This window comes from Dendrobium catenatum, unplaced genomic scaffold (assembly GCF_001605985.2).
Source record: "Dendrobium catenatum unplaced genomic scaffold, ASM160598v2 fragScaff_scaffold_390, whole genome shotgun sequence".
NCBI classification, from domain to species: domain Eukaryota; kingdom Viridiplantae; phylum Streptophyta; class Magnoliopsida; order Asparagales; family Orchidaceae; genus Dendrobium; species Dendrobium catenatum.
In genome coordinates, this window is record NW_021318852.1 from 2,557,053 (window position 1) to 2,583,895 (window position 26,843).

Below are 26,843 nucleotides of genomic sequence, written 5' to 3' on the forward strand. Positions count from 1 at the left end.
CATCACTTAATATTGCATAAATTCACTAAAATATAATAAAATTAACCTTTACATTGGTGTACCTTGCTCTTACTTTATTCATTCCTTTCATTGTTTCATTTAAACATATCTCATCATATAAATATCATCATATTCATTCTTAAAATTTCTTTAATCTATATTCCATTTTTCCTTTTTAATTGACAGGAGCACCGTCTAAATGTACCCAAAGGTACAACCTTTCCATTTCCTTTTCTTTTTCATTTCCTATTACCTTTTTTTCCATTTCCATTATCTTTTCCCTTTTAACATGCACGAGTATATTGCTTCCCCAGTCAGTACCATACGGGGTGAACTCCTGTATACCTTTGCATGCATAACATTTTCCTTTTCCTTGATTCATTCATTTTGTTATCATTTATATTCTATTAATGTTATACATGTATTATATAGGTGGACCATCGGTTTGCTAGTTTTATGCACTTTACTTATTTAACCTACAAATTCGATGCATGTGAGGAACCCGCTCTGACGGTTGTCTGAGGATAGCGTCTTTTTTAAGTTTCTTTATTTCTTTAAAATCTCCTAGCATCTTTTGTTGTGTTTGTCAAGTTTTGGGTCATTTAAGTTTATTTAACAAAGTTTGTTTTAATTTCTACTCATTTTGTCAGTTTTCTTCTCGTGTGTCTTTTGTGTTCAAGAAATATAGGGTCCCCTATATTCCTTGTCTACATCAAAGAACCACCCAAGTCATCCCTCACAAGAAGAAGCCAAAGCATCCTACATAGGAATCAGAAAGGGGAAAACCGAGCAGCCAGCAGTAGGGAAAACCGAGCAGCCAGCAGTAGGGAAACCGAGCAGATAGCAAAGAAAACGAGCAGTCACAAGGAAAACTCAGCAACAACAGGTAAAACCAAGCAACAAGCAAGGAAAGGAGAAAAAAATGGGCCAAGCCCAATAAAAAACAGTTCATAAATAATCACCCAACCAGCCACCAAGGAGCAAAAAAGAATGAAACAAGTGGAAGAACAATGGCGTGAACCAAATGAAGAGCACCAAACCCAGCATGATCATGAGTTATTTTCCATCATAGGATAATACAAAATAAAAATTCATAATGTTTAATATTAAAAAAAAAAGGAAAAATACATAAAATGTAAATTCAAAATCACGTCAGAATTTGAATACTTAAAATCCTAATTACTCTGCCTCTTTAATTGCAGAGGATTGGGCTTGAATGTTGCATATCATTAAATTTATTTGGAAATTCATAACCTTGTCAACCCTACCCCATATATAGAGGATTTGTTATATGAAATTTAACCTCACGATTATTGGCATATACATTAAAAGGTTGGAGTAGCTCTAGTAGAAGATAAGATGAAAGAGAGTCGCCTTGGATGGTTTGGTCCTAAAACGCCAGCCTTCCGTTGACCCAGTTAAGAAAGTAGATGTATTAGATTTGACTTATGTTAAGAAAGCAGAGGTACACCAAAAATAATTGGTTAGAAAATATTAAAAATGACCTTTCTTTATTAAATTTAGATGAGAATTTGACCTTAGCATGACACAATGGAGAAAAATGATTCATATAGCCGACCCCACATAGTGAGATAAATGCTTGTTATTGTTGTACTATATATGTTTGAAACAAAGAGTTTGCATTTTAAAAGTAAGTTTTTATTATAGAAAGCCATGAAATCCTTATGTAAATGTAAAATTAAAATACTTGTTAATGTGTGAATGTTTATCACAAAGTCAAGTCTTGTTGACTCCAATGTTTGAGACATGAAGGATCAGACTTGAAAGGTTGTTCCAACCTTGTTCCTTACAAAAGACAACCCAGTTGTGAACGTACACACATATTGGTGGACTTAATTTTGAAACGAGTATGCGATGTTTCAAATTGATGCATGATTTTTAGAGTAAAGTAAATTTTAGTTTGTCTTTATTTTCAAACTACGCAACATTCTGATATTTAAATTTGGACTCTAGCACATTTATTACAACACATGCAAGCTTTTGACTTTGGGCAATTTGATGTACAGACTGAATGGCGCATATTATTTTAGTGTATTTACACAATGCACTTGCACACTTTTTTACACATTTGTATGATGCACTTAAATAATTTTAGTGCATTTGAATGATGCGCTTGCATACTTTTCAAAATATTGCAATTGAGTTTGAAGGTTATCTCAAAAGGCATGTGCATGATTTGAAAATATATAAATTTCATTGTCTACATAAATGTTTGGTCATTAGAATGCGTGTATACTTTATTTTGAGTTTTTAAAAAATGACTTTTGCCCAATTGCATGTATATACTGAGGATTCAATCACATATTTGCAATTTAAGTTCTTGTTTCACATTTAAATCATTGTTAATTTTCTTGTATTTAGCCCATAGTTTGTCCTAGTGAGTTCGGCTTTAAATCTTCCTTTGCTTGTTTATAGAAGTGGTACCATAGTCCATTTCACTGCCAATTTTTAGTCCATAATTTGGTGCTCTGAGTTTAGCAATGAAGTTTTATTTGTGCTTGTTGGCAAGCTACCAAGTTCTATTCATTGGCGAGCTATTGAGTTTCTTATTAGTCTTATTCAGTTATTTGTGTTCAATCTTGTTGACGTGTTTTTTCTTTTTGTGTCAACTTAGCCCAGATTGAGTCGATTTGAGCTCGGTTGGGCTCAATTGTGCTCGATCGACTCAACCGACCCTCGCGAGTGTCAATTTACCAAAACCGATACCTAATTAAAATGGAATTAAATTTAATTTCATTAAATTAAAATCAAATAGGTCCAAATCGAGTCTCATCGAGCCTCATCGAATAACATTCGACGCAATTTGAAGCCGATTCAAGTTTAATTTCGCAAAATTGACTTGATCGAACCGGATCAGGCCCAAATTGGTTCGGATCTAGTCTAATTAAGACTTAATTTCAGTTAAATTGGTCCAAGACAAGTTCATTTGAACTTTCCAAATCTAGAAATCAGATCCAACGGTCCAATTGAACCGGTCACTGCTACAGTGTCAAATCCCGTCTAAATCATATCTGATTTCAACGGCTACAACAGGATATCGCGCAGAAAACCCACTCGAGAGCAAAATCCCCTCGTTTCGCGTATAGATAGAGCGGGACAGAGCATTTTCGAGTATAAAGCAGGCGATAAATAGAGGGCTTTTCATTTGGTCCATCTTCGTGAGTGCAAACCAAGCAGAAGAGAAGGAGCTCTCCCATGCAGAACCCTTCGTCCGCGACCTTCACCCACACAGAACCTTCGTCCACAACCTCCTCCACTTGCGCGAAGCCCGTCGCCCTCAGCTGCTCTATCCGCAGCTACCTCCCGTCCAAGTCCCCAGCTCCTTCCGCGACAGATCAGCCTCTTCCGTGACCCGCGATCGCTAGCAATTGATCGCCTCGTCCACGATCAGTGACTGTTAGCGTGTAGCTCTCCGTCTGCGACCAGTCCACTCACGACCGGCCTGTCCGAGACAATTCTGTTCATGTCAAACCACCCGTGGAAGTGATGATCGAAACTCTTGGACGACAACTTTTTTCATCTTTCTCACCTTTTTAACAATGCGAGTGGAGTATGGTTAGCGCCATGACAACCAACGAGATAAAACCCTTAAAACTTAACAAAACTTAGGTCCCAAAGCCAATGGTTGTGTGGTTGACGTTTCCCAAGCCATAGGTCCCTTAGAAACTTTGATTTTTGTTTCTTCAAAACCCACCATTCGCTGTATATCCACAAAATAACAGAAATTTAGTGATTTTCATTTGTTTCCTCTCTTGTGAGAGTCAAAAAGACATGCTGATATGCGTAGGGTGGCCAGATTTGTGTCAGGCGACTCCAAATGCATGTATTAGCATTCATGTTGCTTTACAATCCATCGCCTACAAACAGACCATAGGCTAGGTGATGTTTTCCCATCTCAAGATAAATATTGAGGTGTAGGTTTCCTTACATTGCAAGTTGTGTTCCCTTTCCTCATACTATTTGTCATGTCAAAATTGATTCAAAAAACTCTCCTAAGCATTAAAATAAACTTTTCCCTTCTCCAGAAGAATCCAAACATTCATAGAGGCATAGGGTGTTCTCTTTCTCATGCATATCCTCTTCATCCATGATACTTAGGAGTTTTCTCAAAAGCCAAATATTAGATTGCATGAATCTTGTAACCTTAAAATCAAAATCCTATGATCAATTATTCAACCCCTTGTTTGTTGATACACAAAATTAACAAACTTTCACGTCTTTTTCCTCCATGCGTGACTTTTTGGGACCTCTTCAAGGTTCCAAATATTATAGTGCATGGATCCTAGAATCTTAAAAACAAATCTTAACTAATCCACCCTTTGTTTGTTAACACAAAGTCAACAAATAAACACCCTCTCCTTCTCTTTGCATGATAGCTTGAAGTCCCCTAAAAACTTCAACAACATCACAATCCAATTTTAGGTTCTTTCGTTTAACTTGTTGGAGCACAAAATCAACAAGTAAAATTTCTTTCTAAGACTAAGGATCCAAATCCTAGCCTTCCTTCCCCATTCACTTAGCCTAAATTAAGTGAGTGTATATCCTTCTCATTGAAACACCAAGTGCTCAAAGAGATACCTCAAATTTGCAAACTACAAGTTGCACATTGTTTTCCCATATTTACCCAACACAAATTTGGTAAATAGCGATCCTTTATTGAAGGCAAATCAATGATCCACCCATCCCTCTCATGCATGAATAATTTGGAGCATCTGAACGCTCCAAATACTTCATTGCATGATCAGTTATTTCACCCCCTTAGTTTGTTGAAGCACAAAATCAACAGGCAACCATCTCTTCCTTCTCATGCATGATGTTTGGAGCCTCCAAAGGTTCCAAACAACATCATCACATGAATCTCTGGATTTTGCCTTTGGGAAACCTAGAACTTCTGCTGCGAGCTGCATCAAAAGGCTTCTGCCTTGGGAAACCTAGAACCATATTATAAAATTCTCACAAAATGAAGGTGAAATCCTTAGGTAGTGCCTTATCTGCAATTCAATCTACCTCCTGAATATTGATAAACTCTCACAGCATTATTGGGCATGAATTTTAGAATCCTAAGAGATGCATAGTTATATGCTTTTTACGTATGACAATTTTAATTAGTGAAACATTTACTAAAACAAGTGAATCTCTGGATTTTAGAAATAAATCCTAATTCATCTTTCCTTTGTTTGTTGATATACATAGTTGACTAACATTTGCCTTTTCCTCCTCCATGCATGATTCTTGAAGTCTCTTCAAGATTCCAAAGGTTCCATAACATAAAGTTCTTGAACTTAGAGCCAAATTTTAAGTTTTTTATCCTATTCATTGGAACATAAAACCTATGGGCAACCTCCTAGACCTAGAATTTAAAACCTAGTCTTCTTCACCATTCACCTAGCCTAAATTAAGTGAGTGTATGTCTCTTTCTTTGAACATCAAATACTCAAAGAAACTCCTCCATTTATTTAGCATAAATTAAGTGGTGACCCCTCTTTAAACACCAAATGTTCAAGGGATTTCCCTCAACTTGCAACCCATAAGTTGTATATTGCTTCTCCCCTAACCTACAAGTTGTTGGAAAACCTCTCTTACACCCAACCCAAGTTAGGTGAATGAGCACATCTTTCCTTGAACATCTAAAAATTCAAGGAGATCTTTCCTGAATTTGCAATTTCTAAATTGCATATCCTTCTCCTTCTTTTCCACAAATCAAAATTGTTGAGAAATCCATCCCTCTACAACCCAAAGATTGTATAAAATCTCTCCATTCGCTTAGCCTAAAGTGAGTGAGTGGTCATTTCTCTCTTTGAACACAACATTTTTAAGGAGTATCTTCAATTTGTAATTCATAAATGGCACATTGCCCTTCTCTCTTTCCCACAACTTAAAAGTTGTAGGAAACCTTGAAAGAGGAGGCAAGTTGCATGGTTTAGGGTTGAGGGAAACTGATTTGATGTCTAATGAGTTGGAAATTGTAGTTTGGTTGAACTCTTGGCTATTACTAGGAAAATAGAGGTCAACAATCTAAGTCGGATATGAGAGAGAGAGAGAGAAAGAGAGAGAAGCACAAGTGGTTGAGAAGGTATGGGATTTGGGAATCACGTTGCTAGAGTTAAGAGGCTAGTAAAAGAGTTGTGGTCAAGTGCTTTGGAGGGGAAACAATGTTCATGAGTGGATACATAGGAGAAGACTATGCAAGTGAGAGGTAGCACAAGAGATTGACGTAACGAGCTAGGTTGGGATGTTTTGAGAAGCGGACAAAGGGGTGTAGGTCGCAGTTTGAATAAGGGATGAAGTGGGAGTCAAGGTTTTTTGTGAGATGAGGTCTATTCAATGGGATTTTTTCTTTTTTTTTCCTTTTTTCTTTTTCGATATAAAACGGGAGTTAGGGACATAAGCGATTTTATAAGAGGAACAAGCACATGATAGAGGAGGGCGCGCCTTTGCAATTGGGGGAGTTGTGGGAGACATGGGTGAGTACGGCAATTGGGTAGGGTTAGGATAAGCATTAACCCTTTCTAAGATAATAATAATAATAATAATAATAATAATAATAATAATAATAATAACAACAACAACAACAACAACAACAATAATAATAATAATAATAAAGTAATATTAAACTTTATTAATTTTGGTATTTTGAAACAAGTTTGTGTATATTGATCCCTTCTCGCGAAATTATCATCTCTCGTACAACTCAATTTTAGATTGCCAACTTGCGCACAAGAAAATTTAATTCATCATCTCTCACGCAAGTATGAAATTTAAAAAAATTTCAACATGCAATAACCTAGGAAAAATGGGTGTCTTTCCTGAGTAATTTTGGCATTTCAAATGCATTAGTGCAGTTCATTTTACGAAATGAGCAACTATTAAGCATTTTCATCATGGGTGATGTGTTTCAAACCATATCATGTGCAATTTTGTATCCATTGTCTACCTTTTATTGTTGTACTCAATTAGATTCTATAGGAGACCTAGGACAACATATAAGCATCTCTTTCCGAGTAGTAGATCTCTTTTATGACAAATTTGATGTTTGAACCAAGAGGCGGTTGGGCTTGAAGTAAAGAGGATGGTATCAAGGAAAATGCAAGAATTTGATAGCCAATAATGTTGGGAGCAAGATCGAGGTGGCCATGCATATCTGGCGGTCGTACTGCTAAGGACATCCAAGAAGAAAGTGACAAGTGTCCATAAGAATAACATCACACAAAAATTTGGTCTTGTAACTTGCCTACAATGAAAAATGGAACAAAACATTGTTTTCTTATATTGATTTCATTGACTTTCTTGAGCCACAAAAGCTGATATGGCCTTGGATGTGGAATGGTACGAAGGTTCAACTTCTTAATCAAAGTGTGGATACTATATTTTCAAAGCTTCCGCTATCTATCATCAAATTGCATACCTTGCCATATACGGTGCATCTTGCTCGAAAAGATTATAACATAGTCATTCATTCTCCTTTTCACATTGGATATTTAAAAGACATTGAGCCACCAACAATTCTCCTTCATATGCATATAAGAGTTGTTCTTCTATAACCTCATTAGCTTCTTGTTGTGTTTGAGGCGTGCTTTTGCTTTGTACTTCTTCCATCACAGTCATGATGCGTTGTGTAAGATAATTGGCTACAACATGTCCAAAACCATGACATTTAAAACACTTACGTGCGAGAAGGGAGGTGGTGGCTGTGGTTGGAGGGGTTGAAGTTAGAATAACAAGTATTACTGCATTTTCTAATTTTTGGCCATCCACAAGAGCTATTGTCAGAGGTGATTATAGACCTAGTCTCCTACTGAAATGGGTTTCTATTCTTTGTTACTTTTCTACCTTGAGAGAGGTTAATGATGTCGGTGATAGTCCAATATGATTGAAGCTGCACCAGGTTGGTGGAGGGGTTTAAACCTCCAATAAACCGTGTTATAGTATTTTCTTCAAGTTCCACTAGGTTGCATTTAAGTGTTAGTTGTTTGAATTCAATTATTAACACTACACCGAAAGTTCTTGTTGTTGAAGATAGTGTAGTCAAAGGAACATATCCTACTAGTAGTGGGCCGACAAGAATTTCCTCAACATTTCTCCTTCATCTTGTCTCAAGAGTCAAGAGTTGATCTTGGTTTTCCCCTCTCATTGTCTTGTGCGCTTCAAGTTCTCCCACCATAAGGATGTATTGCTTTTTAATTTGATTGCTACCAGTTTTATAATGCGATCATGGGGTACTTCTCTGTATTCTACGGTGTGAAGTAAATTAAGAAATTCATCCTGGTCTAAACTTCCATCAAAATCTGGAATATCGATCTTGATGTTGCAGTTGTGAGGGAGTCTCTTGGTTCACATCGATAGTAGCGAAGAGGTGGTGGTTCTTCTTCTCCACTAGAGGTTTCTTGATGAAAATGGTTCTCTTCATCTTCTTGATAGTTTCCTTTACTTCGATGTTCGGTTGGATGACGAAGTTCCATCAACGCAAGCCATTCTTGAAGTTGGTGAATCTCCTATGGCTGCCGGGGAAAGAAGATGAGGGGAGGCCACCACCTAGAAGTCATTCCAAGATACAGAAAAGAACAAAGACAGAAAACCAATTTATGAAATTTTATTTCTAAAAAAATGAATTACAACAGAGAGAAAGCTCTATTTATAAGAATTGAGCTCCTTGATGACTAGGATAGAGTAAGAACTAATCCTATTGATGACTAGGATAACTACCAATAGGATAAAACATAAAATCCAAATTAGGCTGATTGTTGAACCGATTGGTTGAACCAACTGGTCTTGGTAGCACCAGCATCAATGGATAAGTGATGCCAAAATCTACAATCAACCACAAACTAGTGGATTCATAGAAAAAAGTGATAGTGCCCCATAACACTCACAAGTCCCTAAACAAAAGGCAAATAAAATATATGTTGAAAATAAAGTCGAAATGCAGCATAAACATAAAGCATATATCAGAAAGCAACAATGCTAACCTTTTCACAACATTCAAGCTCTATCTTCAACTGTTTGTCATTGCTTCTTTTCATGCCTTTTTCAATATCCTCTAATTTTCTTTCCACAAATTCCAAATCCTAGAAAAATAACAATAAATAGGAGTTAAAATAAACCTATGTTCCAAATTCAAAATAGCTGCACTCTAATCATATACTTCAAAACTAGCACAGTCAAAAACACAACGCATAAATGAAAAAAAAAAAGCTTGAGAGGAATAAAATTGAAATATAAAATAGAATGTAAAATGTGAGATTAAGTATCAAATAACTCATATCTGGTAAGGAAAGTCAAAACCGCTGCCTAAATACACAATGAAACCAATTTATTCAAAATATATTTACCAACAACATCAGTAAAATGGAGAGAAATGAACATCCTTGGAATACAATAGAAAAGTGGAAAATAAAACCCTCGCTTTCTAATCTACATATTGATCATGTTACATGCATAATCTCAACTATATTATAGCTGAAATACAATCAAAAGTAATTCATTGTCTAGTTTCAACATCAGAAACATCATTTCTATTAGAAAATCATGAATATTACAAAGCGTTCGCCCAAATTGAAGGGAAGAATTAAAAAGGAAAAAAGAACTTATCCATGTGTGCACAGTTTCTATAAATCAGGAATATCAACTAATACTTGCAAATAAGGAATCTAGTAATATTCACTTCTTTTATCAATGGCACTTGGGCAACTAGCCGTACATGTAACACTGATTTCCTACATGAACCAAACATTATGTTAGGAAAAAATGACAGCAAATGAATTAAATTAAAAAACACTTTAATATGGCGCTCAAACATCTGCGTCCTCCATCGATCCAAAACTGAGCAACTTTACAATTGACTAACAATTAATAGTTTAAAATTAGCAAATGTATTGGATGACTTTCACTTTGAAGAAAATTGAAAGCATTAGGCACGAGTACTCGAGTAGTATCTCCTCATATCCCATGTCAAAACCAAGTTAAGCTATTGTTCGTCTGGACAGGCCTTAGACAATGAAAAATCTTCTGTGGCCCTTAAATTTAACCATGGACGAAGATAATCAGGAGTAAACAGAAGTTAACTAGCAAAATAATGTTACTTAAAGGAATAATCTTCAAGTATATGTTCAATTTTTCAGGTGTGAAAGTAAGAAATACCTTTAGACGGAGTTCTTCTGTTATAACCTCCAAATCCCTAACAGGGTCTACTGAGTCGTCCACATGAATGATATCTGGGTCTTCAAATGCTCCTATTTAACCATGTTCCAATTGAATGAATTTCATTAGAAAAAAGTATCCTCTAAAGGTGTAAAAACACCCATAGCTAATTATGGTTCAAAAGAGCAGGAATGCTTTTCCTGCTACTGGATTAGAGCATTTTGATTCAATATGATAGGCAATGTTTTCCATCATATAGAATGAAACTATCTGTTAGACAGTTCATGAACATAGTGAAGAAAATAGAGAGTACAGTCGAATAAGAAAATTTTCAGAATCAATAGTTTTCATCACCATTTTAAAACAAGTGATAAGTATTAGTAAATTAATTTTAAGGTAGATATTTGGCATAATATCATATTGCAAAAACCGGACAAAATGACAAAAAAGGATTTATGTAGCCGACCCCACGTAGTGGGACAAAGGCTTTATGTTGTTGTTGTTGTTGTATCATATTGCAAAATAATTTCCACAGACTCACCCAGATCTTTAGTTGTAGAAGTCAGAATTTGTAACAGTACAGAGCATACGTTCTTAGCAAAAATGCATCTTCCTAAGGAACTCCAGCACCTACTTTAAATATATTCCTATCAATACATCATGGACTAATCATCTTATTTAAGTGTTGCATTTTTCTTCCTCAACATTTAATATTGGTTATGTGCCCTTCCTCTGCCAAAGCTATTCTATGCACCTATATGAACATCCACACTACCGCAACCATATCATCATCATTAGTCTTATTTCAACCATCGATTAAAAAGGCGTTTGAGGCTTACGCCTCGATCCGCCTCGAGGCTTACGCCTCGCCTCGCTTAGAAAAAACGCCTCGATTCCCTATTTCGCCTTTTAAAACCTTGATTTCAACTATATGAATACGTGCTGATCATTTGTTGAAGTTGAGTGCTGCATGAATTAATACTATTTTGTAAAAATCTTTTTGTACAACTATACAAGTCACCTTTGATATGCCAATTTTTCTTTCTAATCCTCCAATATTAATTTTATTCCCACATCTTATTGTTTGTATAGTCATGATTGTTCAATAAGTTTTATGTTGGTTGTTAACTATCTAACACAACCCTCCACTTTTCTCATCCATGTCTTGGGACCTGACAATAACAATGTTGTTGTTATAACTTATTGCTTATATTCTATCTTTCATCGCACATGAAAAAAGAAACTAAGTCTAGTTTCCACTACATAATCTTCAATAGATGTTACTCCTAATCTCTCTTTAATAAAATAATTTCTCAATATACCACCTTATCTTTCACACAATTACCATAACATTCTAATTTTTGCCATGCTTAACTAGACTACAAATAATTTTTATTACTGCTCAACATTAAGCTCTGTAATAATTGCAATTCTATAAACTGCAAGTAGTCTGACTAATTGCAATTATAAAAAGTTCACCTTTAAGACTACATAAATTCCCTAGTAGCATGGAACGTTTGAAACATTTCTCCATTTTAACCATCATGACATACTTCTAGAAGTTAATCCTAATATATGTATGTATTTCCTATATAAAAGATAATAAAAGATAAGATACTTAGACCATTATAGTATCTACGTAGCACTTGCTAAAGGTAGCAAGTAGAAATATTCGTGGACAATCATTAATAACATACAAACTAAAATTGTTTATCACAAACTTAAGCTTTATTCAACTAATCTAAAGCTCTTTATCTTCCAAACAGTTTCTTCATTATTATAACTTCTCACTCACTCAAGCAAAATATCTCACGTATTAGAACAACATAGTTTGCAAAAAACATAAATCATGGCTCCTTATTGTGAATATCATATATCATATCATATCATATATATATATATATATATAATTACAACTAATACTAGCCAGTACTCCATCATCATCATCATCATCATTAGCATTATCCCAACTATTTAAGATAGTTTTTATGAACCCTCATTTTTCATTTGATCCTTTTGAGTGCGCATAAGTTGTAAAATCTATCCACACTGGCTAAGATCTACCTCCATTAATTTCTTTTTTTATTTTTAATGCTAATTTTATCTACCCATCTAATTGATGCATTTTCTACCCCTTGTTATACATGTCCAAATCACCTAAATCTTTTTTTCAACTGTCTTTATCATTTAAATAAATGAAAACCCAATTGCTCATTTAATATAATTATTCTTCAATTTATTCTCCCTAATTTTATCACACATCAACCTAGATATTCTTAATTCCACTTCCATTAACTTAGGTTTTTTTTCCTACCCAACATTGGTCCATGCAACATAATCAACCAAGTTTTATTTCATAAAAATAACCTTTAACTTTCCTTTAAAATCCTCTTATCGCATGTTACTCCTGAGGTACTTCAAAATACCTTCAACACACATTTTTACTTAATGCACATCAAATCAATTGTGGTAGTGATTATATATATGCCATAACAAGATCAGAAAAATTTATATGAAGAACATTTCCATGCCCTCCATACTTTTCGATACATATTTGTGGGGAAAAAAAACTCTGCATTGAACCTTCCTAGCATAAACAAATTTAATTATTTAATACAAAGATTTTTTTCCATAGTGTCAATGTAAAACTTATAATAATAACTCCTATAATTACCACAAACTTAAGCAATTCCTTTGTTCCCTAATTTCATATCAAAATGTTTTTTTCCCCTAGTCATTTGGCATCCTCGTATTCTTCAAAATTTCATTAAAATATTTGTTAGCCAAACTACTCAAATATCATCCGTAACTCTCAAAATCTCATTATGCATCTTATCAAGACAAGACATTTATACTTTTTTTTTCCGGAGCAAATTACTCTACTTTTTTCCTTGGCACAATCCATAATCTAATCATTTTTATATCATTATACTCATCCAAAATTATGCCTTTATTTAATCTCCTATTTAATAATTATAAGCATTTAAAATTTTCACACTTCAAGCCCAGATACTTGAAATTGTTTATATAAAATTGAAGTTAGGGCACCTATGAGTTTTCTGTAGGTATGTTGCAAATTCAATAGATGTTAATAGTTCATAATAAATGAAAGTGACAAAACGTGCAATGAAACATCAAAAAAAAAAAAACCATGAGGTGTGCTAAAATGCAGATTTTCTCTTTGCAACATCCTTCAAACCACTACTAGTGAAGGTCATCAGCAAATTTCATTCTAGTCCTCCGGAACAAGCAGGAAAGCGGCATGAAAACATTAAGAAAAAAAAGATTTCTTCCAGTATTGGTTCAAACGAATACATCTGAGAAAAAACCAACGATGAGAGAAATGCATACCTTCCATTTAAAAGTGAAACTAAGGCTGAAGAAGCTGTTTTAAAAAATGTATGCTGCAAAGTCATTCAGAACTCTTTCATGCTTCCTTCGCTATTACTAATGCACATTAAGGTCTTATATGTCAGATCATTTTCAGAGCTAGCTACAAAACTGACATTTTTTATCGGAAAAATTTCCACCTTCATCATCATAATTAGCCTTATCCAAATACATGAGGTTAGCTCTATGAATCCTTTCGTATCACTCAATCCTAATAGTATGAATTCCAATCATGCTAAATAAGATATCTCCCTTTCTTTAGCATACCAGTTGCGTTTAACTGTATCTATCCGCCACATTGATGCATTTTTCTTCTCCTTTCACGATTGAAAGAACAAACAATATTGTCATTATTAACTCATTAAACTAGGTTCAGCTTAGGCAAAGAAACAATGTTCCTCGTAATGCTAGTTCAAGAAAAATGGTTGCATTTTCCACTTGTCAATCATTAACTTGCCACATGGTCCTAGAAAATCAAAAACAAATATTTAAAATTTTTTGACAAAAACCTTACTCAGGACATGGAAAATTCCATCAACTGCACGAATATGGGACAAAAAATTATTCCCCAAACCCTGTCCTTGATGAGCACCTCGTACTAGCCCAGCAATGTCATGTATTTCCAAAAATGCAGATACCTGAAATTTCAACATTCAACATATTTTTTGTCTGAAACAAAATTGGGATGAAAAAATAGAAAATAATAATGTTCTTATTTTGATGTCAACAAATAGGATGAGATGGACAATTTGCAATCACGTTAACAACTGATCTGAATAATATTTTGACATCACAGATCCAAACGATATAGAAGAAGCAAAGATTAATGCAACTATATACGACCAGCAAAAGACATATAACTTATTTTCTAGCTATCGGTTATCTCATAAGCTTGCCCACCATTGTCCTTAAATGCATCAAGATAGATCCAGTGGGGGAATTGTGACTTTGGGGAATCAAGTCATTAATAAAAGTATACGTTTTAGATATCTTGAGTCTATTATTCAAAGTGATGGCAAAAAAGATGGGAATATTATTAGTAGAATTGAAGTTGGATGGTTGAAGTGGAGGAATGCATCAGGCTTGTTGTGTGACAGAAAAGTCCCCCTCAAACTTAAGGAAATATTCTATAGGATGGTGGTTAGACGTACTATGTTTTATGGTGCAGAATGTTGGCCATTAAAAGAGAAGCATAATATTAAGTTTAGTGTTGTAGAGATGAGGATGATGAGCAAATTTACTCTTACAGACAGGATACGAAATGAGCATATACATTAAAAGGTTAGAGTAGCTCCACTAGAAGATAAGATTAGAGAGTCGCCTTAGATGGTTTGTTCACATAAAACGGTGGCCTTCTAATGACCAGTAAGGAAAGTAGATGTATTAGATTTAACTTATGTTAAGAAAGGTAGAAGTATACCTAAAAAGACTTGGTTAGAAAATATTAGAAATGACCTTTCTTTGTTAGATTTAAATGAGAATTTAACTTTGAACATGGCACAATAGAGAAAAATGATTCAAGTAGCCGACCCCACATAGTGGGATAAAGGCTTGAAGTTGTTGTTGTTGGTGGTGGTGGTGAGACCTACAATGCTTTATGGCGCAGAATGTTGTCATTAAAAGAGAAGAATAATATTAAGTTAAGCGATGTGGAGATGAGGATGCTAAGGTAGATGAGCGGCTTTACTCTTGGAGACAAGAAACGAAACAAGCATATACATGAAAAGGTTGGAGTAGCTCTAATGGAATACAATATTAGATAGAGTCGCCTTAGATGGTTCGATCACATAAAACAATGGCCTTCTGCCAGTTAGGAGAGTAGATGTATTAGATTTGGCTTATGTTAAGAAAGGTAGAGGTAGATCTAAAAAGACTTGGTTGGAAAATATTAGAAATGACATTTCTTTATTAGATTTAAATGAGAATTTGACTCTTAACAGACACAATGGAGAAAAATGATTCATGTAACCAACCCCACATAGTGGGATAAATGCTTAATGATGATGATGATGATGATGTTGTTGTTGTTATATAACTAAAAAAATTCATTGGCAAAGCTCATTTTTTATGAATTTTATTTATCCCAAAAGCCTGAAAGAACACATCACGAGAAACTTGTGGTTTGGATGGAAAATTTGGTATACAAAAGTATAAAAAATTGCTTATGGTGAATATACATAAAGGAATTGATAACAAATGTGCAATTAGATTAAAGGAAAATATACAGAGTATTGTGCTACAAACCTCACTCTTTGGCTTGTACAATTGGCAAAGCCAATCGAATCTTTCATCAGGCACATTAATACGTGCCTCATTGGGCTCTATGGTGCAAAAAGGAAAGTTCTCTGCAGGAATTGACAACTTCGTAAGAGTGTTGAAAAGAGTTGACTTTCCAACGTTTGGTAATCCGACCTACATAAAAGAACGAGAATGTCAGCAATTAGATAAGCATAACAATTGCTGAGAGGCTATTTTGTTTGCTAACCATAGGCATGTAATGTAATGTTATAAAAAAATGTTAGTCGTTTGGTTCAAAACATCTTGAAATCATAATTCTATAAATGGCAGTAAAGTTTTGTTTTAATAACATCTATCTGTAGCCAAATTATTTGAAATGTAGATGTCCGGCAATCTGCAGTTTTAAAAATGTAATAATAAAAAAATGGATTATACACTCAATTGATATTTCGAGAACACATCATTGTTTAGCTAGCAAAGCTATCTACATAATATTGAACTAAACTGCCCTTAACCCAAAGACTTCAACATATAAACTGGCAAATAAATATTAGAGGGAACGTCAGAGTAGCCCAAAATGTTTCTCACAAGTACCAACATGCGGAAACGTTCATTTGAATCTTAACTAAAATAATAAAACACATAACACAAAAATTAAAGAAGATGCATTGACTGCCACAACATCTTATCATACTCTAATGGCAGTATTCTATGAAAAAAAACAATGGTTCGATTACATTCGGCGACTTATTAAAAATGGAATTTGCAAATTGCAGGTACAATCAGAATAACTTCAAAAAAATAAAGCAATAAAAACACTTCGGCACCAAATTTCCCACTTAAGAAACAGATCATCTTATCGCAACAATTAGAACAAAGTCCATTAAGCGGATTATGAACGACTAGGGTAAACATGCATGCAATAAATCTCCAGGTTATTTTTGAAGAGAGGATTAAAGAATCTCACGATTCCAATCTTGAGGTGCGACGAAAAGCGTCCCAGAATGGGCCGCTCGGCGGTAGCCTCTTTAGATTTGGCAGCGGCCTTGGGTGGCATATCGTAGTAGATCAAGTTGGCAGAATACTCGCAATTTTAGGGTTTGCCCCCGTGTCCCGGTCACGGGTTTTTCTCTCGTTTAAGTGAAGCTGCTCGAGTGAGAACTTAGGCTTATTTTGGTTATTGGAACCTTTTGCAAAATAAAAGGTAATTTTAAAAGTATTGATCGAAAGAATGGAGCTTTATACATAATAATAATAATAATAATAATATATATTTTTTTGTAAAAAAATATTTTTACATTAAAAATATCACATTCAAATAACAATTGAAAAATAACTTTTTTAATTCGAGATGAAAAAAAGTAAAATTAAGCACAAATGAGACCTTATTGGTGGGACTCCAAACGGAGTAAATGAGCCCCTTTGAGAGGAGTAATTATTTTGTCCGGACACTGAATGAATCCAGAGATCAATAACAAAGTGCCACGTCACTCAAGTGCTCGGTACAGCACTCGGTACCGCGCTCGGTACAATCGATATGCTCGGTATTTTATCCGAACGTAATATTTTTTCCTTTGAGAGACTAGTTAGTTTTTTTTTTTCTTTTTTGTTAGGCTCTTCTGAAATAGATAGTGAAATATCATGATATTATTAGTAGAATTTAAGTTGTATATTTAAAGTAGAGGAATGTATCAAATTTGTTGTCCGGTAGAAAAGTCCCTCTTAAATTCTAAAAGAAAATTCTTTAAGTTGGTGATGAGACTTGCAATGAATTATGATGCAGCATGTTGATCATTAAAACAGAAGCATAATATTAAGTTAAGTGTTGCAAAGATAATGATGCTTATGTGCATGAGTGGCTTTACTTTTAGAGACTGAATACGAAACAAGTATATACAAGAAAAAATTGGAGTAGCTATAGTGGAAGATAAGATTAGAGAGAGTCGCCTAAGATAATTTGGTCACATAAAATGAAGGCCTTTCGATGACCCAGTTAGGAGAGTTGATGTATTAAATTTGGATTATATTAAGAAATGTAGAAATATATCTAGAAAACTTAGTTAGAAAATAGATTATTAGATTTAAGTATGAATTTGACTCTTAATATGACACAATGGAGAAAAAAGACTCATGCGGCGGGCCCAATGTAGTGGGATAAAGGCTTGATGATGTTGTTGTATTGTTTTTTCCATGATTGAAATTATTCATAAATAATATTTTCAAATATGCTCATTACAATTTTATTAATAAACGACTTAATTTTAAGCAAATAAAGATGAATAAACAATAATCGTTTAGGCCGTTATAATGACAAAGATATAAATAAATTTTTTATCTTGAAATTTTGTTATATCTTAAGAAATGATTCAAGTGTTACATGCAATAAAAAATATTATGAAAAATGAAATATAAATGTATGAATTATAATTAAAATAACACTCAAATGAATGTGTTATAACTAACAAAATATGATATAAACATAACTTTATTAAATTGTTAGGGTTCTATGGCATATATATAATGAAATTTATGTATGTCGAATCTAAATACCAAGAGGAAAGATCTAACATTGAAATATACAAAATTAAAATCCAAGTCAAATACTCTTAACCACATACACATTTATTGTGGTAAATTGATAAATGGAGGTATATTTTGAGCTAAGGAGCATCATATCAGTTCTTATGAGGCATCTAAAAGAAGTGATGTAATACTAAATGATATCATATACATAATATGATAACTCCATGTGATACCCTATTGATCTATGTGATTCACTGATTGGGAGATATAAGGAGTTTGAGATTAATTAGGAGTTATAAAGAGTCGGGGCAACTAGTTCGCGTGATTCAATGGGAGTTATAAGTAGTACAATAATTAGAAGTTATAATGGGCAACTAATTGGGAGTTATAAGCGTAGGAACAAGATACCCTTAAAATACACTCATCGAATATATGAATATTGATATTGACACTGTTATGAACATTGTATTGACATTGTGACTGACACTAATATTGTTTACTATCCTGAATACTATTTAATATTATTAATCATGATACTAATATTACTACTGATATTAGTATTGTTGACTATTAATGTTATTGTGACTAATGATGTAATGGATTGAAATATGATGAACTATAGAAAAAAATTGATGTAGATAATCAATATAGACATTGATGCATATATTTCTTTATAAGATTTATAGCATATTATTCTCTTTTATCTTGCGTTGATTTTAATTGTAAGATTTTAGTTACTTGCTAGAATATTTTCTCATTACATGATTTTAGGAAAGAGTAAATATCCTACGATATAAGGCTCCATATAATACAAATATGCAATTATGTTTCTTTCCGCTATTCATTGATAAGCTATAGTTAGATGGCTAACTTGAAAAGGCCGATGTAATTCTTTCAATATAGATCCTAAAATGTGACAAGTGATGTGACAAATATTTTATTTGAGATAATTTTTTTTATTTTTTAAAATAGCTTTCTAATACAAAATTTTCTAGTTTAAGAAAATTTTATAGTAAAAAGCTGTTCTAGAAATCAATAAAAAAATCCTCCAAAATGAAGCCAAAATACAAGGTGCCTTCAAGCGTACAATAGGAGCTAGTTGCTTGTCAAAAAAGAAAAAAAAAAATTAAAACAAAGCTTACATATGAAATATAATGAGAGGATTAATGAGATTACTAAATAATTAGATGTTAAATATTCATACATTATAGAAAGAGATCATTTGAATCAAGTTCTAAAATGGAAAGCATCAAGACACCTAAAATGTAAAGTCCTATGGATTACTTCCTACTTCAAGAACTTGAAAAGTCTTATTAGTTTCAATTGCATAGATAACATTTATGAATGATTAATTGGGTTAGTGGATAATGCCAACGAGCAACATTTGATGATGAGGATTGAACTTAGACATAAATTGAAGAGGCATTAGAAGAAATTGATTAAAAGTGATCTATAAGATTTACTAGATAAAAAATAAGAGGAGGTTCATTCACAATTAAGCAAGTTCATCTCAATGAACATCCACTTGTGTTGTTAAAAAAAGAGATTATTATATTGAATAATACTAATAAGATGAAGATATTCTACTATAGGGAAAAAGAGATTTTATGCATGAAGAAAAAAGATGAAAACTAATATATTTTTTATCTTGTTCTATTAAACTTTATGCATTTAAATTTAATTTTTACTATGAATTAAATATATTTTTATACAATCTTAAGATTTCTAAGTTTTTCATCAAATAATTACACTTGTGACAAACTTTAAATTTTATTTAATTCCTATAAAAAATATAAAATTTAAGAAATTCAAATTTGCATCACTTTCAAAGCACATCTTTAAATTATGTATATACATCATATTTCTTTTCATTTTAGATCAAATTATTGTTTTAAAATACTTCATAATTCTTTTTTTACTTTCCATATTATCATATTATAAAAAAATCATTACTTAATTTACATAATGATATATTAAGTATAAGGACTCTAATTAATAAAAATATTACTTCATTTTGAACATTAAAATTAAAAAAAAAAAATTCCTTATGCATCATCTCATCTTCCCACAAAGGAAAAATTATTCTATGCGGATTCCAAACGGCATCCGGAGACCAATCAAAATGCGCCACATCTCTTTTTTACTCGGTAGCGGTGCTCGATACTGCTCAATACTGAATGACATTACACGTTCTAATTAATCTCTGAACCGTCTAGTGCTTGCACCGAATAATTTCTCCCCACAAAGAGCGTCCGATCTCTGTTACTCTCTCTCAATCAGATCTGAACCAAATCATCAACCGCTTCTACTCTCCAACTCTCAAAATGCTCAGCAGAATAAATACAAATATAGTCATTGCTTATTATTTATACTAAGCCCAAAATCTAAACTCATTTCACAGTACTTAATTTGCATCCGAACTGTACAACAATGGTGATATAACCCGGCCAGCTTTAAGGATGACCTCCCATAGCAGGAAAAACAAAAACATGAATGGATCAGTTTAGAAGAAAAAATATGAAATATAAGCAATCTCTACAGAGCAATTACAGAAGAAGCATATTAAGGATTGAAGAGCTTCCGAAAAGCCCCATCCTTGCGGTCTTTGGCAGCCTCAGTTAAGGCAAGGAACCTCTTGAAGCCTGTGGTGGCAGCTCCTCTGCCAAGAGCAGCAGCACGAGTCAGCACGTCTTCTCGAGATGTAATAGCTACTGAGACAGCCGCGCCTATGGAGGCTGTGGTGGTAGCAGCAGCAGAAGTTATTATGGTATGTGGAACAACTGCGGAATCTGGTTGAGATGGTACAATAACTGATGGAGGAATAGAAGGGTGATTGATGCCTGGACTATGCTTGTTAAAATCATCCAAAATGTTTTGCTGATCAGCTTTCTTCAAACCCTGAAGTATAATAACAGAATGGTTATGCATATTGACATCAGTGGTGGAATAAAAAGGTACTGCATGGGCGGACCCATCTTAAAAGCCAGGGGCAATAGCCCCCCCCCCACACCGGGTGCCGGAAAAATGTATTATATAATAATTTAAGTAATTTGGCCCCTTTGATGTATTTTTTAGTCTTTATTACAAAGGTTTTTAGCCAATTGCCCCCCTAAAGGTTTTAAAATACTATGGTCTCTAGGCAATTCCCCCAACATAATTAAACACATTGTGTAGATATGTTATTGTTAGGGAACGATAAACCAAATACAAAGAGAAATAGTAAAGAAAATCCAAAAATATCCTGGCAAGTTGAATCCCGTTAGGGGGTGCTGCCCCTTTGAACCCCCGACATATCTGCGAAGCGTACAACAATGAACAAATAGGGGTCGAGAGGCAGCACCCTCGGAACAAATTTTGGTTGTAAGGATATTTATGAAAAAAAAAAATTCTACACTTTTACTTATAAGTTTGTCTCCCCTGAAAATTAAGGTTGGATGTGATGTATACTATAAAAATTTTATTGTTAAATTTTCATGTATTTTTTACATTGTAGAACTTTTTTTAGCCTAAATTTAGGATAAGCTCTTTCGTGGAAATACTATTTTGTCACTGATTAAAATGTTTACTCTGCATGCCAATACAGGTATAATTAACTGTGCGTTATAGAAGAAACATTGAGTTAAAGAACTATAGCAAGCTTTTATGTATCAAATAGCCTGAAGTTGCCAGCGATTAGTACATACAAGGAAAAAAAAAAATAATTCGCAATCTCTTGATTAAAATTACTTCAGATTCATCATAAAAAGAAATTGATTTGCTTTAAATTGAATGCAACACATGAATAACCAACCAATATTTATATTGCACTCATTTCAAAATAAGTGAGTTTAAGAACATCTTTCATATCTTGACTCAAAATTTTTTCTGAAAATATTTCATGTACGAGTATCTTTTGATGTAAGAGTTTGACATGCCATGTTACAACTGCATCATAGTGATTCATGCAATTCATTTTGGCTTGGTTTGGATTGAGTTGAAGAAAATTTGGCTCTATTTGGATTGAAGTGAAGAAAATTAAACAAAACTCCAACACTTGGTGTTGATTATGAATCTGCAGAGCTGCTGAAATAAGAATTTCAACTCTTTCTTTTGTCATTTGTTTTCATAAAAAATTTCCAGCAACTAAACACAACCTTTAGGTGTGAAAATCATTGGTTTACTAACAGCTTTAAAGGGGAAAAAAAGGGGAACAACAAAAAAAAGTTATTTCTCTTCCTATCAAGAATCATTGGAAAGAAAATTAGTTTTGAGATGACCTTGAGTTCAAGTATTCTTTGAAACTCCAACGGCGTGCCCTCTGGAAGCAGTGCTCGGTATGTATTAGCAACAGAGTCGAGAGGAGACAATATAACCTACAAAGTAAAAAAAAAAAATTCTTAAAGAATACTTGCAACATTTATTCAGATTTAAATGACCATACCTTCAAGAGTGCTTCTGCTTTGCTCATTTCACGATTTACAAACTTAGAATAACCAGCAGCAACCGTGGACTGCTAAGAAATTATAAACCAGTTTAGACTGATCAACAAAAGGTAGAACCAATGGACTAAATGAAGAACTACCTATAAAGCTAATGACAAGGAAAATTAATACTAAACCTCATCAGCTAAAGTATGCATGTGAAGAAAATGGCACTAATTGCGGGCCTATACCTTTCCTATTAGGGAAAATCTAATGTGGATTTCTTCATTTTAATTAACTAATGTTTTGATGTATGCAGGCTATTTGGTTCTTCCTGTACCTACTCGGCCACTTCTATGCAATTTGTTTGAACTGTCAATAGAAGGCAAGATTCAAATAATTACATAAACTACTATTTGTAAAGGGAATATATAGAAATTAAAATTGAAGGACAATACAATCGAGAAAAGAAAAGACCAAACATGCATTGCAGATTGTGCCAAGCTGCACCATCAGATAACTGTTCATGGCTGAATTAAAGCATTAAATTCGGCCACTTCTATGCACAAGTTCTCAGGTAAATGGTAACTTGAATGGCGAGAACATCAATGACGGATTTTGTATTGGGCAATCCAAAATTGTTTTTATCTTTATGAATTCAACAAAACTACCGTCAGCAGAAATGAAATCGGAGAAAAAATCTTCTAGAGTTGCATAAATCACACCTTAAAAGTTGACATACAACTTTTGACTGCGAGGTGGGGAAACAACAATGCACATGCGACAAAGGTTATAGGTCTCAACAATTCTAAAATTCAATATAACATTAAAAGAAACAACTAAAAACCCCTGAATCTGATACCAAAATTGAAGGAGGCTTGGATCCCATCATCAGGGTCTGCTGAGAACCTGTCGTTTCTAGGGTTTCTTGATGAAAATTTAGGGTTTGGTGAAAGGAAACCAAAACTAGCGTTTAAACATGCAATCAATACCAAAGGTAGTTATGCAATCATGAAGATATGTAAATAAGGTAATGATATCAAATCCAAACTCCTGATGTCATCATACGCATGCATGTAAACCTTTTCCTTTTCCTACTAGCATCTATTCAGTAGAGAGGGAAACCCGACCCCTGGTGATATTTTGATAGGAAAGAGAGAGAGAGAGAGATGTGCTTTGAGATGCATGCCAAGAGATGAGGAGCCTTGGATCTGGCTTGAAGTGCATGCCTAGTCGCAAATTTGTGGAGCAGGAAGGGGAGCTTTTGGGTGAAGGGGGGAAATAGACAGAAATAGAGGTAGAGAGAAACAACATAGGGGGGAGAGAGAGACTAATCATAAAAATGAAGAAAAAAAGAGAGAATAAGTCAAACTTAATTCATTCCAATCTAATACAATCCAAATGCCTATGACCTTTTTTAGAGCCATGAATATTTGCAAATAACTTCAAAGCAAAAGCAAAATCGGATAAAAGCCAAGCTAATAGAATAGTATCTAATCTGAGTGAGTAAAATCATAAAAATAAACAGGGAAAAAAATCAAGCTTAATTTGACTCTGGTTTAGGATGCAACAGGTTTGAAGCCTATTCTGGAATTTCGGCACTTCTAAAGTCCCCTCCTTTTGGATTTCATGGCAGCGCTCATGTCATAATCAAGTTCTCCAATTGTTCAATGTATTCAGCCAAACGATGAACCAGTTATAAGGTATTTACATTTTCCTAAAAAAATATCTCAATCAGTAGGAAGCAAGAAAATTGATGCAAGTAAAGAAGTGATTCTGAAACTAACACATCTAGATGATTTTGTTAGCTAGAAATGAAACATCAAATGACCTATCAGAAAAATAGACGACAGGCTTCCTCAAAAAGAATACTATCACTCCTTTTGTCTTAATAGTCCATTCAGACGAGAAAAAGGACCTGCACATGCATACAAGGGCTTGTAGCAAGCTTAAACAAACATGTGGTCATGGAAATCAACGGCACAAAAGCGAAGTTGGTGAAGCCATCTTAGTCATCTAAAAATGAAAATAAGTTTACAACATAAACGAAAGTAATAATAAACCAGAATCACAATTGATGCGTATGCAATAGTTTACCTGCTTCCCTAAGGTTGGGATATCTAATAGGATTGTTTTCACAGCCTGAGTGTCCAACAACATCTGTACTGCCAAAGATGAGAGTAAAGATTACAAGATACAGTGGTTCCTCATTGAAAATCAAATGAAAGCACATTATGTATTTACTGTAATGTGATCTGACATTTGCTTCAATCTTCCATATACATCAACAGACAACATGAAATTGCACAAACAGTACCTGCTGTGCGCCAGTTTCTGATATGTGCTTGCACTTGTAAATGTTCAAGTAGAATCGAGGGCCAAGAGAAGCTGCTAACTGCAAGAAGACATGTATTTGTTAAGTTGATAAGTTATATGTTCCCAAAAAAACAAAGCAAGGAAAATAGAATATGGGTAACTAAGGAAAGCTGCTATTCGAGGATTATGGATCCGACAAAATAAGAAAGATGATGCAAATGCCCGGTAAACACAGGATATAGAAGTTCTTGAAAATTATTAAACACAGAAATAGGTTGGACGTGAAACTTAGAAGACATGTTGTGTACAATAAAAGACTTTTTTTTCAACAAACACAAACGTTTTCAAAATCAAATATGATAAATAACATGAATAAAATCATATTCGTTTGATCATAACTCATAAGAAAAAAACAAATCCGCTATTCCAGAATTTTATAAAGAGTTCAGACATTTAATTCTTAAATGCATCGCAAATGGTACAGCATCTACAATTATAACAGACACTAAATCAAAATTGACAACTAAGAGACTAAAATCATATAGTTTTCTCAACCAATCCTGCTATCAGAAATTTTAAAACAGAGATTCAACAGGGCATGAAGAAACATAATCAATAGAATGCTAAAGCACGTTCGGGTATTCCTGCATACACATGAATTAGTTATCCAGGAAATGTTCACAAAATTATTTACAGATGGAGTCGAGGTTTCTTTAATACTAAAAATCATGCAATCATAACAAATGATAAAGTTATATCTGCAAAGAATCGAAAGATGGAACAATTACATGGAATTATATTCTAATGTTGGCTCAAGAAAAACGGCACGTCGGCATGAATCCCGCTTTGCAGACATGGGATTTCAATCCCCTTAAGTCAGATTGTAGTTAACTAAATTTCCCCTGAGGGTAGTGTCGGGGTTTAATTAGATCTGAGTCCTTACTTCCCATGCACTCATAGTTAATTAGCCTGCTTAACATGTAAGAGAAAACTCTCAATTAAAGATGAATAAATTTTAGGTGTTTTAGTTTCAATTGTGGGGAAAATGGAGATAAACCCGATCAAGATCCCATGGTTCCGTCGTCCCAGTATACCTTAGGTTTCAGTCTACAAACATTAACAATCATTGACCGTAATGTCCAGGGAATAGAAGCCATGGGTTGCCTCATCTCAGGGATCCCACTTAGACTGAGGTGATGAGATTTGAGTTTTAGTTTTATTGAGTTTTTGGGGTTTACATCTATTAGAATACCAAGAATTTAGTTTGCTTTGAGATTTGTAAATTTGTTTAGAAATTACCAAGAAGTTTGAATTGTAGCCGGCCTTACAACATCTTCTAGAAGTAACCCAGGTGTTTGAATTTGGACCAGGACTTACGGCTTTCATTAAAAATAGCCTGAAAAAAGGGTCTTATAACTTCTATTAGAAGAAACCCATTGATGAGTCTTATAACCTAGTCCTATAGGTTAAGCTGCTCGTTAATTTGAATTTGATTGTTTGGGTTTTAGGGTTATTATAATTTATTTAGAAATTTTTCTAAAATATAGGTCTTACGACTTCACTTAGAAGTTGTCTAATGGCGGGTCTTACAACCTAGCCTTATAGACTAAGCTGCCCATAAATTTTTAAATTTGGTTGATATGTCTTATCATTCCTTTAGAAATTACATGTTATATTTTGTTTGTTAGTAGATCTGACAGTAGTTGTTGCTAGTTTGACACTAGACTTTTAGCTTTCAATTGTTTACTAGCTTGATACTTACTAATCAGTAGTTGTTGTGTGACACTAATGTTTCTACTATAATACTTTGCTCTCTTT

The 26,843-nt window shown here is 33.8% G+C and overlaps 2 protein-coding genes across 4 annotated transcripts in view; both read right to left on the minus strand.

Moving 5' to 3' along the window:
- The window catches only part of LOC110104982 (obg-like ATPase 1), a 28,509-nt gene extending 11,527 nt beyond the window's left edge, over positions 1-16,982 (minus strand). Inside the window, exons 1-5 of the mRNA XM_020834308.2 lie at positions 16,754-16,982; positions 15,793-15,960; positions 14,063-14,186; positions 10,159-10,250; positions 8,988-9,086 (exon numbers count right to left, since the gene is read on the minus strand). Coding sequence (XP_020689967.1) covers positions 8,988-9,086; positions 10,159-10,250; positions 14,063-14,186; positions 15,793-15,960; positions 16,754-16,843 — 573 coding nt within the window. The 5' untranslated portion in view covers positions 16,844-16,982. The remainder of the gene's footprint in view (positions 1-8,987; positions 9,087-10,158; positions 10,251-14,062; positions 14,187-15,792; positions 15,961-16,753) is intronic.
- Positions 16,983-20,646: 3,664 nt separating this feature from the next.
- LOC110104970 (vacuolar protein sorting-associated protein 53 A) overlaps positions 20,647-26,843 on the minus strand; it is a 74,130-nt gene continuing 67,933 nt past the window's right edge. For 2 of the 3 annotated variants that reach the window (XM_020834286.2, XM_020834287.2), the window contains 5 exons: positions 25,027-25,104; positions 24,807-24,869; positions 22,730-22,801; positions 22,566-22,661; positions 20,647-21,207 (listed from right to left, as the gene is read on the minus strand). In XM_020834286.2, the coding sequence (XP_020689945.1) occupies positions 20,872-21,207; positions 22,566-22,661; positions 22,730-22,801; positions 24,807-24,869; positions 25,027-25,104 (645 nt within the window). In that variant the 3' untranslated portion in view covers positions 20,647-20,871. The remainder of the gene's footprint in view (positions 21,208-22,565; positions 22,662-22,729; positions 22,802-24,806; positions 24,870-25,026; positions 25,105-26,843) is intronic. The other variant, XM_020834288.2, reaches the window with a different exon arrangement.